At 42.6% G+C, this 13,361-nt stretch overlaps 1 protein-coding gene across 4 annotated transcripts in view; it reads left to right on the top strand.

Annotated features, from left to right (window-relative positions):
- RANBP3 (RAN binding protein 3) overlaps positions 1-12,559 on the top strand; it is a 232,275-nt gene extending 219,716 nt beyond the window's left edge. For all 4 annotated transcript variants that reach the window (XM_050933753.1, XM_050933755.1, XM_050933752.1 and 1 more), the window contains 2 exons: positions 4,661-4,844; positions 9,981-12,559. In XM_050933753.1, the coding sequence (XP_050789710.1) occupies positions 4,661-4,844; positions 9,981-10,024 (228 nt within the window). In that variant the 3' untranslated portion in view covers positions 10,025-12,559. The remainder of the gene's footprint in view (positions 1-4,660; positions 4,845-9,980) is intronic.
- Positions 12,560-13,361: the final 802 nt, after the last annotated feature.

Genomic DNA, 13,361 nt, shown 5'->3' with positions numbered 1-13,361 from the left:
CAGTGCAGAGCAGGGGAGGGGGACTCTGATGTCAGGGTGTCTGCCTCCCTTCTGCCTATGTACCTCATCTCTCCAGAGCAGGAGAGGGGATACAGGGCTCAGGAGCAGGAGAGCTTCTGGTAGCTGCTGTGGTTTGAACAGCAAGCTTTCTGGTGAGTGCCTTAAAGACATGGTGCATGGTCTCTCATAGACTTTCCCAGCAGCCAATGCACACACTCTGTCTCTCTCTCACACACATACACACACACTCTCACTCACTCACTCTGTCTTACCAGGTTCAATTATCGCTGGGATTCATGGTCTGTTACTGTCCAGTTTTTAAGGTCCCAGCCACTTTCAGCTTTTTTACGCACATGACTTTATAACTTATACCCTTGCGACAGCAGGGCTTTCAGCTGCCAGTATGGATAATATCCACTGAATAGTTAGTTTTGAAAAGGCCAAAACTTCCCTTGTTTTGGGACATAAGGCAGCCATTAATTCTTGGGAGTGTGCAAGAAAGTCAGATCGCATACTGGGCTTCGTGAATCACAGGACTGATCTAGTGTGGCAATTCTGTTATTAAATGTGTTTTGTTAGAGATTTAAGGTTTTTTAGAGATACACAATAAAATAATCACAGTCAAGTCATTTTAGTAACAAATACGTGTGCTAGATGTATGACTGAAAATCCAGATAGATGGTTTGGGGTTCTTTAAAGGGTGAAGACTTCCGTTTGTAATGAAAGTGTAAGCGTAAATTTAGGCAAAAAAATCTGCGTATTTGGTATGCGGCTGGGTGGCTCTGAGACTCCCCTCTGTGCCCTTTCTTTGTTGCCGATTCCTCTTGCATACCTTCTTGGGATGAGGGAGGTGCATGCAGCTTCTTCTGAAGTCAACCAAAATCATTCCTTCAGTCAGCCATGGGGGTGGTTAGAGAGAATCACTGAGTGCATTCTTCCCTTCGGGAACTAAATGTGTCCAGCCCTTGACCACCAACACTGTGATTCCACTGCCATTTAATCTCTGACCTGGTCTGAAAACACTCATCTGGATACCAGACCTACTGACTCTGAAATCAACAGTGTAAAATTGCAAAGCAGTGAAGTTACATAAGAACATAAGAAGGGCCATACTGGGTCAGACCAAAGGTCCATCCAGTCCAGTATCCTGTCTGCCGACAGTGGCCAATGCCAGGTGCCCCAGAAGGAGTGAACCTAACAGGAAATGATCAAGTGATCTCTCTCCTGCCCTCCATCACCAGCATGACAAACAGAAGCTAGGGACACCATTCCTTACCAGTCCTGGCTAATAGCCATTAATAGACTTAACCTTCATGAATGTATCTAGTTCTCTTTTAAACCTGGTTATAGTCCTAGCCTTCACAACCTCCTCAGGCAAGGAGTTCCACAGATTGACTGTGTGCTGTGTGAAGAAGAACTTCCTTTTAATTGTTTTAAACCTGCTGCCCGTTAATTTTGTTTGTCCCCTAGTTCTCATATTATGGAAACAAGTAAATAACTTTTCCTTATTCACTTTCTTCACACCACTCACGATTTTATATACCTCTATTATATCCCCCCTTAGTCTCCTCTTTTCCAAGCTGAAAAGTCCTAGCCTCTTTAATCTCTCCTCATATGGGACCCGTTCCAAACCCCTGATCACTTTAGTTGCCCTTCTCTGAACTTTTTCTAATGCCAGTATATCTTTTTTGAGATGAGGAGACCACATCTGTACGCAGTATTCAAGATCTGGGCATACCGTGGATTTATATAAGGGCAATAAGATATTCTCAGTCTTATTCTCTATCCCCTTTTTAATGATTCCTAACATCCTGTTTGCTTTTTTGACTGCTGCTGCACACTGCATGGATGTCTTCAGAGAACTATCCACGATGACTCCAAGACCTCTTTCCTGAGTAGTTGTAGCTAAATTAGCCCCCATCATATTGTATGTATAGTTGGGGTTATTTTTTCCAATGTGCATTACTTTACATTTATTCACATTAAATTTCATTTGCCATTTTGTGGCCCAGTCACTTAGTTTTGTGAGATCTTTTTGAAGTTCTTCACAGTCTTTGCTCTTAACTATCTTGAGCAGTTTAGTATCATCTGCAAACTTTGCCACCTCACAGTTTACCCCTTTCTCCAGATCATTTATGAATAAGTTGAATAGGATTGGTCCTAGGACTGACTCTTAGGGGTAACTAGTGGTGTTCCCCCTCCATTCTGAAAATTTACCATTTCTTCCTACCCTTTGTTCCCTGTCTTTTAACCAGTTCTCAATCCATGAAAGGATCTTCCCTCTTATCCCATGACAACTTAATTTATGTAAGAGCCTTTGGTGAGGGACCTTGTCAAGACTTTCTGGAAATCTAAGTACACTATGTCCACTAGATCACCCTTGTCCACATATTTGTTGACCCCTTCAAAGAACTGTAATAAATTAGTAAGACATGATTTCCCGTTACAGAAACCATGTTGACTTTTACTCAACAATTTATGTTCTTCTATGTGTCTGACAATTTTATTCTTTACTATTGTTTCAGCTGATTTGCCTGGTACTGACGTTAGACCAGGGCCAGCTTTAGGAACTGCAAGGTCCAATTTGAATACCCAGTGGCAGTCCAGTTCTTCAGTGGCAGGGGGTCCTTCACTCGCTCCTGGTCTTCCGCGGCGCTGAAGGACCCCCTGCCGCCGAAATGCCGCCAAAGACCTGGACCGCTGCCGGATGAGTAAAAAAACTTAAAAAGGCACCTAAGGCGCGGAGCCCGATTCCAGGGAATCGGCCTAAAGCCGGCCCTGCGTTAGATTTACCAGTCTGTAATTGCCGGGATCACCTCTAGAGTCCTTTTTAAATACAGGCTTTACATTAGCTATCTTCCAGTCATTGGGCACAGAAACTGATATTTTAAAGGACAGGTTACAAACCATAGTTAATAGTTCTGCAATTTCACATTTGACTTCTTTCAGAACTCTTGGGTGAATGCCATCTGGTCCCAGTGACTTGTTACTGTTAAGTTTATCAATTAATTCCAAAACCACCTCTAATGACACTGCAATCTGCAACAATTCCTCAGATTTGTCACCTGCAAAGGACAGCTCAGGTTTGGGAATCTCCCTCACATCCTCAGACGTGAAGACTGAAGCAAAGAATTCATTTAGTTTCTCCGCAATGACTTTATCTTTAAGTGGTCCTTTTTTATCTCGATCGTCCAGGGGCCCCACTGGTTGTTTAGCAGGCGTCCTGCTTCTGATGTACTTAAAAAAAAATTTTGTTATTATTACCTTTTGAGTTTTTAACTAGCTCTTCAATCTCCTTTTTGGCTTTTCTTATTACATTTTTACACTTAATTTGGCAGTGTTATGCGCCTTTCTATTTACCTTACTAGGATTTGACTTCCACTTTTAAAAAGATGCCTTTTTCTCTCTCACTGCTTCTTTTACATGGTTGTTAAGCCACGGTGGCTCTTCTTTAGTTCTTTTACTGTGTTATTTAATTTGGGGTATACATTTAGGTTGGGCCTCTATTATGGTGTCTTTGAAAAGTATCCTTGCAGCTTGCACGGATTTCACTCTAGTCACTGTACCTTTTAATTTCTGTTTAACTAACCTCCTCATTTTTGCATAATTCCCCTTTCTGAAATGAAATGCCACAGTGTTGGGCTGCTGAGGTGTCCTTCCCACCACAGGGAGGTTATATATTGTTCACTATTTCCAAGCAGTCCTTGTTACCTCTTAGACCAGATCCTGCCCTCCACTCAGGACTAAATTGAGAATTGCCTCTTCCCTTGTGGGTCCCTGTACCAGATGCACCAAGTAACAGTCATTTAAAGTATCAAGAAATTTTGTCTCTGCATGTTGTCCTCAGGTGACATGTACCCAGTCAATATGGGGATAATTGAAATCCTCCACTATTACTGAGTTCTTTATTTTGATAGCCTCTCTAATCTCCCTTAGCATTTCATCATCGCTGTCACTGTCCTGGTCAGGTGGTCGATGTTAGATCCCTACTGTTATATTCTTATTAGAGCATGGAATTACTATCCATAGAGATTCTGTGGACCATGTGGATTCATTTAAGATTTTTACTTCATTTGATTCTGCATTTTCTTTCACATATAGTGCTCCTCCCTCTCCCCCACCACTACCGCATGACCTGTTCTGTCCTTCCGATATATTTTGTACTCCAGAATGATTGTGTCCCATTGATTGTCCTCGCTCCACTAGGTTTCTGTGATACCTGTTATATCAATATCCTCCTTTATCACAAGGCACTCTAGTTCACCCATCTTATTATTTAGACTTCTAGCATTTGTGTACAAGCACTTTAAAAACTTGTCACTGTTTGTCTGCCCTTTTCTGATGTGTCAGATTCTTTTTTATATGAATGTTTCTCATCTGATCTGGCCCATACTTTATCCTCTTCCATCCGCTCTTCCTGACTAAAACCTAGAGAATCTCTATCAATGGACTCTCCTCTAAGAGAAGTCTCTGTCCTATCCACGTGCTCCTCTGCAGCAATCGGCTTTCCCCCATCTCTTCGTTTAAAAACTACTCTGCAGCCTTTTTACTGTTAAGTGAAGTTTGGTAGGAATGTTTTGCTCTGTATAAGAGGTTGCATAGAATAAAACATTTGTAAACTTTTAAAATCTTGTTTGTTTGGTATGTTAAAAATCCCTAGGCAAGCTCTAAAGATACAGGACAGCTGTATGCTGCATTACACCATCGGATCTTGGCTCTACGGTGCAGAGTGGAACAAGAGCAGGAAGCGAAGATTACAGCCCCTGAGCCAGAGGTAACACAATCAAATGAAGAAGATAGTGATGATGATGATGTCATTGCTCCTTCAGGATCAGCTGGAAGTGGTAAGCAAGAAAATGTGCTAAACTTTCTAGTTTCCCTTACTGTTCTCCCCTTGTTCTTAAACAAAGAAAACTGCTGGACTCTTCCATTAGTGCCTAACTCTCTTAGTTACATTCAGGGCCGGCTCCAGGTACCAACTGAAGAAGCTGGTGCTTGGAGTGGCATTCCGGCCGCTATCGGGGCGGCACGTTGGGGTCTTCGGAAATTCGGTGGCGAGTCCCTCTTAGAGGGAAGGACCTGATGCTGAATTACCGTCGAAGAGTGAAGTGGCGCACTTGCACTGCCGCTCCTTTTTTTTTTTTTTTCCTTCCCCCTTCACCACTTGGGGACGCAGAAAACCTGGAGCCGGCCCTGGTTACATTCGTGAGTGTTTGTGGTATAGGGTCCATGACATGGACTAAGCTGTGCTCACAGCCAACTCTTCCAGTCACGTAGTAGAAATCGCCTCACATTTGTGTCATCCCTCTAAATGGATATTGAAAAGTTCCCTGCATGGCTTGGCACAGAGGGTCCCCAGTGGGGCTGTGGCCTAATTACAGGATATTAATTAGTTCAGCATTGCCCACTCTCATTAGTTTAATTGTTTTTTGGGGGTGTTAAGTGTTGTCATGAGTTTGATTTCTGCCTTCAACCTAGTGAAATGTTGTCCATGCCCAAAAAGTCCAGAGAAGAGCAACAACAATTATTACAGGTCTAGAAAACATGACCTATGAGGGAAGACTGAAAAAACTGGATTTGTTTAGTCTGCAGAAGTGAAGACTGAGAGGGAACATAACACTTTTCAAGTACATAAAAGGTTGTTACAGAGAGGAGGGAGAAAATTTATTCTCGTTAACCTCTGAGGAGAGGACAAGAAGCAATGGGCTTAAATTGCAGCAAGGGCATTTTAGGTTGGACATTAGGAAAAACCTCCTAACTGTCAGAGTGGTTAAGCACTGGAATAAATTACCTAGGGGGGTTGTGGAATCTCCATCATTGAAGGTTTTTAAGAGCAGGTTGGACAACACCTGTCAGGGATGGTCTAGATAATACTTAACCCTGCAACAAGTGCAGGGACTGGACTAGATTGGTGGTTTTCAAACTTTTTTTCTGGTGCCAGCTGAAGAAAATTGTTGATGCTTGCGACCTAATGCAGCTGGGGCAGGCTGGTTTGGGGTGTGGGAGGGGCTCAGGCCTGGGGCATAGGGTTGGGGTACAGGGGTGAGGGCTGCGGGATGGGGCCGGGGATGATAGGTTTGGAGCAGAGGGTTGGGCTGCAGGAGGGGGTCAGTGCTCTGAGCTGGGGGCTGCAAGCTCTGGGCTGGGGCTAGCGATGAGTGATTCGGGGTGCAGGGGGGGTCTCAGGGCTGAGGCAGGGGGTTGGCACTGGCAAATGGGCGTGTGGAGCCAGTACTCGGGGCGGGGGCAGCGCACAGAGCCCTGTGGACCCCCCTACCCCACCCATTCCCCGCCTCAGAGCCAGACCTGCTGTGGCCACTTCCAGGGCACAGCACAGTGTCAGAACACGTATGTACTAGTCTGTCTTAGCCAGGCAGCATCACCAACAGGACTTTAAATGGCCCGGTCAGTCGTGCTGACCAGAGCCACTGTGACCCAGTGCCTTACGTTCTGCGACCCAGTACTGGGTCGCGACCCGCAGTTTGAAAACCACTGGACTAGATTTCCTCTTAAGGTACCTTCCAGTCCTATGATTCTATGAAAATGATGACCACCTCCCATTGTTTCCAGTGGGCTGAATCCAGGCTGACCTTAGGGAAAATGGTGGCCCTTTAGTCACCTTGTGAGGACCAGTCAGGAAACAGAAAAATACAGAGAAGTGGGTAATGGGACTGTGGGGCAGCTGGGAGTGTGGCTGTATTGGGAAATAGGCAGAAGTCAGAGGAGATGGGGGTAGGGAGACTAAAGGGTGGGGAGCAACAAGAGGAGGGGCCATTTCAGGACTCCTTGATGGGAGCTAGCTATGTTCTGTCTTCCTATAGCTGGAAACCTCCCTTCCTTTTGCTGCTGCGAGTCCTGCAGCTGGTCTCATGGTAGAAAATAGCAAGGATGATTTGCAGCAGAGGCTGGGTTTGGAGCAGCAGCTCTGTGCTGGCAGAATGCAAGGCTCAACGTTTTAGATGTCTATACACAAATGCAATGAGTATGGGGAACAAAAAGGAAGAATTGGCAGCCATTAGAATATAAGCTAAATTATGAATTAATTGGCATCACAGAGATTTGGTTGGATAAATCTCATGACTGACATTGGTATACAGGGGAATAGCTTACAGGGGAAGCAGTAGATGTGGTATATATTGCCTTTAGTAAGGCGTTTGATACTGTCTCGCATGACCTTCTTATAAACAAACTAGGGAAATGCAACCTAGATGGAGCTACTATAAGGTGGGTACATAACTGGTTGGAAAATCGTTCCCAGAGAGTAATCATCAGTGATTCACAGTCATGCTGGAAGGGCATAATGAGTGGGGTCCCACAGGGATCAGTTCTGGATCCGGTTCTGTTCAATATCTTCATCAGTGATTTAGATAATGGCATAGAGAGTATGCTTATAAAGTTTGCAGGCGATACCAAGGTGGGGAAGGATTGCAAGTGCTTTGGAAGATAGGATTAAAATTCAAAATGGTCTGTACAAACTGAAGAAATGATCTGAAGTAAATTGGATGAAATTCAATAAGGACAAATGCAAAGTACTCCAGTTAGGAACACACACAAAGTGGGAAATGACTGCCAAGAAAGGTGTACTGCGGAAAGAGATTTGGGGGTCACAGTGGATCACAAACTAAACATGAGTCAACAGTGTAACGCTGTTGCAAAAAAAGCAAACATTCTGGGATGTATTAGCAGGAGTGTTGTGAGCAGGACACGAGTAATTCTTCCGCTCTACTCCGTGCTGATTAAGCCTCACTGGAGGGAGTATTGTTTCTGGTTCTGGGCACCACATTTTAGGAAAGATGTGGACATATTGGAGAAAGTCCAAAGAAGAGCAACAAAAATGATTAAAGGCCTAGAAAACATGACCTGTGAGGGAATATCGAAAAAATTGGGTTTGTTTAGTTTGCAGAAGAGAAGACTGAGAGGGGACATCACTGTTTTCAAGTACATAAAAGGTTGTTACAAGGAGAAGGGAGAAAAATTGTTCTTCTTAACCTCTGAGGATAGGACAAGAAGCTATGGTCTTAAATTGCAGCAGGGAGGTGGTTTAGGTTAGACATTAGGAGAAACTTCCTAACTGTCAGAGTGGTTAAGCACTGGAATAAATTGCCAAGGGGGCTTGTGGAATCTCCATCATTGGAGGTTTTTAAGAGCAGGTTAAGACAAACACCTGTCAGGAATGGTCTAGATAATACTTAGTCCTGCCTTGAGTGCAAGGAACTGGACTAGATGATCTCTCGAGGTCCCTCCCAGTTCTATGATTCTATGATTCTTCAGGAAAGCTGGGAAAAAAGGGAAGAGGTGGATTGCATTGTACATCAAGAATAAATATACACACCACACACTTATCCGGAGATCCAAAAGGAGGTGTGAGGCATACAGTTGAAAGGTTGAGTAAATATAAAACTGGGAGGGAAATAGGATGACATCAAGGTTGGGGTCTACTGTAGACCACCAAATCAGGAGGAGGAAGTGAGTGAAACATTTCTAAAACAAATAACAGAAATAGCCAAAACACAGGACCTGGTAGTAATGGGGGACTTTACTTTTTCAACGGATGTAGTTAATTCAGCAAAACGCAAAATGTCCAAAAGTTCTTAGAATGTATCAGGGACAATGTTTCGTTTCAGAAAGTGGAGGAAGTAACGAGGGGGAAAAACATTTTAGTCTCAATTCTGACCAATAGGGAGGAATTGGTTGCGAATCTGAAGGTGGAAGGCAATTTGAGTGGAAGTGATCACGAAATGATAGATTGCATAATTCTAAGAAAAGGAAGGAGTGATAACAGAATAAGGACAACTGACTTTAAAAAATGCAGACTTTGACAACCTAAGAGAACTGGTAGGATGCAGTCCCAAAGGAAGAAAACCTTAGATATAAAGGCATTCAGGAGAACTGGCAGTCTCTAAAGGAGACAATATTAAAGGCAAAACTTCTAATTATTGCGATGCAAAGGAAATATAGGAAGAGGCCAATATGGCTCTATCAGGAGCTCTTTAATGACCCCAAAATCAAAAGGAAATTCTATAAAAACGTGGAAATATGGACAAATTGTCAAGAGGAGTTAAAAAAAAAAAAAAACACCACAAGCATATAGCGACAAAATTGGAAAGGCTAAGGCACAAAAAGCTAAGACACACCGAGCATTAGCTGAAACAATCTCAGAATCATTAGAATTCAAGAAGAATTCATGGAGGACAGGTGAAGAGTAAACATAGTACCCATGTTTAAAAAGAGGATCAAAGAGGACCTGGGGAATTAGATTAGTCAGCCTAACTTTGCTGTCTGTAAAGATACTGTAAGAAATTATTAAACAATCAATGTGTAAGCACCTAGAGGATAATGGAATTATAAGGGAATAGCTGGCATGGAGATGTCAAGAACAAATCGTGCCGAACAAACCTAATTTCCTTCTTTGATAGGGTTATTGCCCTAGTGGATGGAGGGAAGCAGTAGACCTGATACATCTCAATTTTACTAAGGCTTTTGATACAGTCCCACGTGATGTTCTCATAAGCAAACTAGGGTGAGGGAAGCTTCTCTTTTGGTGCTTCTGGGTGGCCCAGCAAGAACAGGTGCGATATGTGTAATTTTGCAGGGACTGGGTGTGGGGGCTTGATCTGGGAAATGAGGGAATGGGAGAAGCAGAGATTTTTGACCCTTGTCTCTCACCTTGAAATCCTAAGATTGAGACTCCCCCATAAGCTTCTAAGAGCTGGGTACTCTAGGTCCGTGTTTCTCAACCTTTATGATACCAAGGAGGCTTGCTGGCTTCATAAACTGTGTCAGGGAAATCTCAGGGACTGGTGCCAGTCCACAGACTAGTCATTGAGAAACACTGGTCTAGTTTATAGGCTGGCGAGAGAGGCACGGAGCACCGATAGCCAGCTGGGATCTTCATTCCATAGTTTGCATCAGAAAATAGCAAAGTAAGTTATACAAATAAAATAAATATTTCTTGTAACCATGCTCTATTTTTGTTTCAGGTCCTAATGATGAAGGAGATGGGCAAAATATTAGCAGCACATAGCAGCTGTGAGCCCATCTGCCTGCAGGGCTGCTGCAAACACCATCTTGCAGGCACCTCTGTGGATACCCCAGGCCAGCGATTGTTCCAGGCAGTGCTGAAGGCTCCAGGACTTAGGAACTGTGCATCCCTGTTCTGTTTGTTTGGGTTTTTTGGCCTGGATCAGTAGATTCCACAAAAAAGCAGACTTGGAAACTGCCTGAATGTGGTTTGGGACATGAAAGCTCATCATATTGATGAGCAGAAAAATAACATTTCCCCTTTTCCTTGTAATTGAAATGGCACATTATGACTTGTCACAGCTTTTCATTGGGACCTTTTGACTGTTTCTTCAGTAGCTCATGTTTTGCAGGCCTCTGAGATAGAACTTTCCAGCACGGTTCCAACTTGAATTCTAGTTCCTTAACCCTTGCTTCTCCCTTTTCAGTTCCTGCTGCCTGCAGAGAAACTGTGCTCTTCTCTGTTCGTGCACTCACTGATTACCCTTCTGGCTTCGTTCTCTTTGGATTGCAGAGAAGGCAGCATTTTTTTTTATCTTAATCCCAATGTAATTTGTGGATACCATTGTCCTTTGTCGGTCAGTCTGTACACGGAGGTTACAAAAAAAGGTGTCTTGACAGGAAAGCCTTGTACTGAGTTAATAAGAAACTTTAAAATTCACTGGACATTTTGCTAACCCTTTTCTTCTTCCCTCCCACTTCCAATATTATTATTTGGGGGTTTATATTGTGCTGATACTTTTTTTATTTTAGATCTGAATAAGATGCTCTTGTGTGTTGAGAAAGTGAAACTATTGTTTTGTACTGTTCTTTTCTGTTACTATTTAAGGGAGAGCTAAGCCACTATAAATAATAGGTGTTGCATACAATTTTTCATAGTAAACTTATGTTCTTGTGGCTGTGATTAGAGCTTAAAGATGGCGAATAGATCACACACCTTCAGAACAGCTGAAACACAGCTGTCTGCCTTGGGAAGAATGAGGTGGGCTCACTGGTGAGTTGGGTAAGCCATTACAACTGATCTATATACAAAACAGCTGTTCTCATTAAAGTTGTCTACATTGCAGTTAGACACCTGCACTGGCCCCTGCTAGCTGATGGGAGCTCCCGGGGCTCGGGCTGGTGGGCTGTGTCATTGCAGTATAGACGTCTGGAGTCGGGCTGCAGCACGAGCTCTGTGACTCTCCCAACTCGCAGGGTCCCAGGACTCAAGCTCCAGCCCAAGCCTGGCGACTCTACACTGCAGTGACGTAACCCCCCAGCCCGAGCCTTGGGAGCCCAAGTCAGCTGGCAGAGGCCAGCTGCAGGTTTTATTTGCAGGGTAAACATACCCTCAGTAACTTGAGTCTCAGTTCAGCAAAGATCTTAAGCATTGTGCCTAACTTTAAGCACATGAGCAATCGCATTCACATCAAGGGAATTACTCTTATGCCTAAAATTAGCGCAAATGTTTGAGCACTTGCTGAACTGGGGGCCTTAATGAGCAAATCATTTTCTAAACCTCCCTTTCCCTTTCTTGCCTCCTTAGGTTTTTCAGTGTGAAGATTCTTGCTAGCTTTGATTAACTTGTGCTGAAGAATGATGAATCCTGTTTTGCCAAATAAAGGCAAAAAAGTATTTTTCTGTGTAATTTTGAAGGGTTCCTTGTGTAACCACAGTTCATTTTGCTTTTGTCATTTTCTAACCTTTCAGCCTCTTGCATCAAACTCACAGTGACTGTGTTTTAGTAACGAATTGATACATCTCATTCCTGTCCAGGAAAGATGGAATACATAGCCAGCGAAGAAAAGTGTGTAGCCCACTTTCCTATAAATAGCCCCATTTTATTTTATTTTCTCTTATAATTGCATACTCTGTAGACATTTTTGCATTTATATTGGGGAGAACTAAAATGCATCTTCAAAAAAAAAAGAAAGAGGAAGAAGAAATATTTAGTGCAGGAAACCTTGAAAATGGAAACCCAAGAGTTCTTGTAGCACAAAAGCAGCTGGGGAAACCATTCAGATTGATTAAGCAGCCCTTCTAGCTTTTATATTAATGAAAACCCACACCTTTTATAGTCAGGAGTCCAAAGTGTATTTAGCTTGTTCTCTTTGTATTTTTCCTGTTGTCAGTAGCTAACTGTTGCCAAGGGTTTTAGTTGCTTGTTTTCCTCACTTAGCCCATTGAAGGAGCTCCTGATGTTACTCTTTCTGGGGTGGAAAGGGCTTGGGATTAGCTGTGCCACTACATTTGTGACCTCTCTGGATTGTCTGCTCATGCTCTGTGGGTATTGTTATTTCTCCATAGAGGGAGTTGTATCGTTTGCCATGCACAAGCCGATTGACACTCTCTTTTCATGCTCCTCACTAGTAGAAATCTGGCAGATTTTTAATCCTCCGCTAGTATTTATCTGCCCCTACACACTTTTGGGAATTCTTTGGTTTGCATTAAGTGATCTGCATTTCTTTTGGACCTTTTCTACATGGATATTCAAATGAATTTAAAATACTCTCTTAAAATAAACTTTCAAAGTAAAGCTTCTGATTTCCAGCATAAAGATTATTACCGAAGTTAATAAAGTGTCTTTATTGCAGGGCCTAACTGTGGAATATTAGATGTTATTTCCTGCTTCCAAACTCCACTCTTTTTGGAGGGGTGTGTGTGCAGGGCCTCACTTTCGGGCATTTCACAATAGTGTTACATTGACAAATGTATTAACATCCAGGAGAATGGAATAAGCATGCTTTTATTCATGGGGTGCAGTAGTATTAAACAGTTACCTACAGAGTTTTCTTTAAATCTGGCAGCTGTTTACTGGTAAAACTTGGGTTTCAGCTAGAAGCCTTGCATATATGTTTATAGTATAATAACAATTAAATATTTCATCTTAGTCCAAAATATTATGCTCTATAAACCATTCACAGAATTGGCCAGAAGTTAATTTCAAGCCCTGTCCAGAAAGATGTAGTTAGGCCAGATCTAAACGTTATTACACTTTCTGCTTTAAGCCTTAGTAAACTAGTGACAAGTAAAACCAGATAATGCCCATGTGTTTTGAAAGATTTATGTAAGATTGTCATATCAATTGTATTTGGGAATTACATTAAAACTTTTAACAAAAACAAAAAATCAATAACCCAAGCCCGGTGTGTGTTCTGTGTTGGAAAGAAGGAAATGCAAAAGGCTTTTTGTTTCCTGTATCTTTGTTGCTGTGATCTTTAGCTGTATTATTGTGTGTGTTGGTGATAGTGTTTTATCAGCATTTACTAAGGTGAGTTGTTTGGGGCTGCCAAGTAACCTGGCCATAAATTTTCCAAACCACAGTGTATGTATTTTTCTAGACCAAAAATACATTAAGA

The sequence above is a fragment of the Gopherus flavomarginatus genome, chromosome 24, assembly GCF_025201925.1.
Source record: "Gopherus flavomarginatus isolate rGopFla2 chromosome 24, rGopFla2.mat.asm, whole genome shotgun sequence".
In the NCBI taxonomy this organism is placed as follows: domain Eukaryota; kingdom Metazoa; phylum Chordata; order Testudines; family Testudinidae; genus Gopherus; species Gopherus flavomarginatus.
The sequence above is the reverse complement of the archived record's forward strand: the minus strand, read 5'-3'. Positions and strand labels throughout refer to the sequence as shown.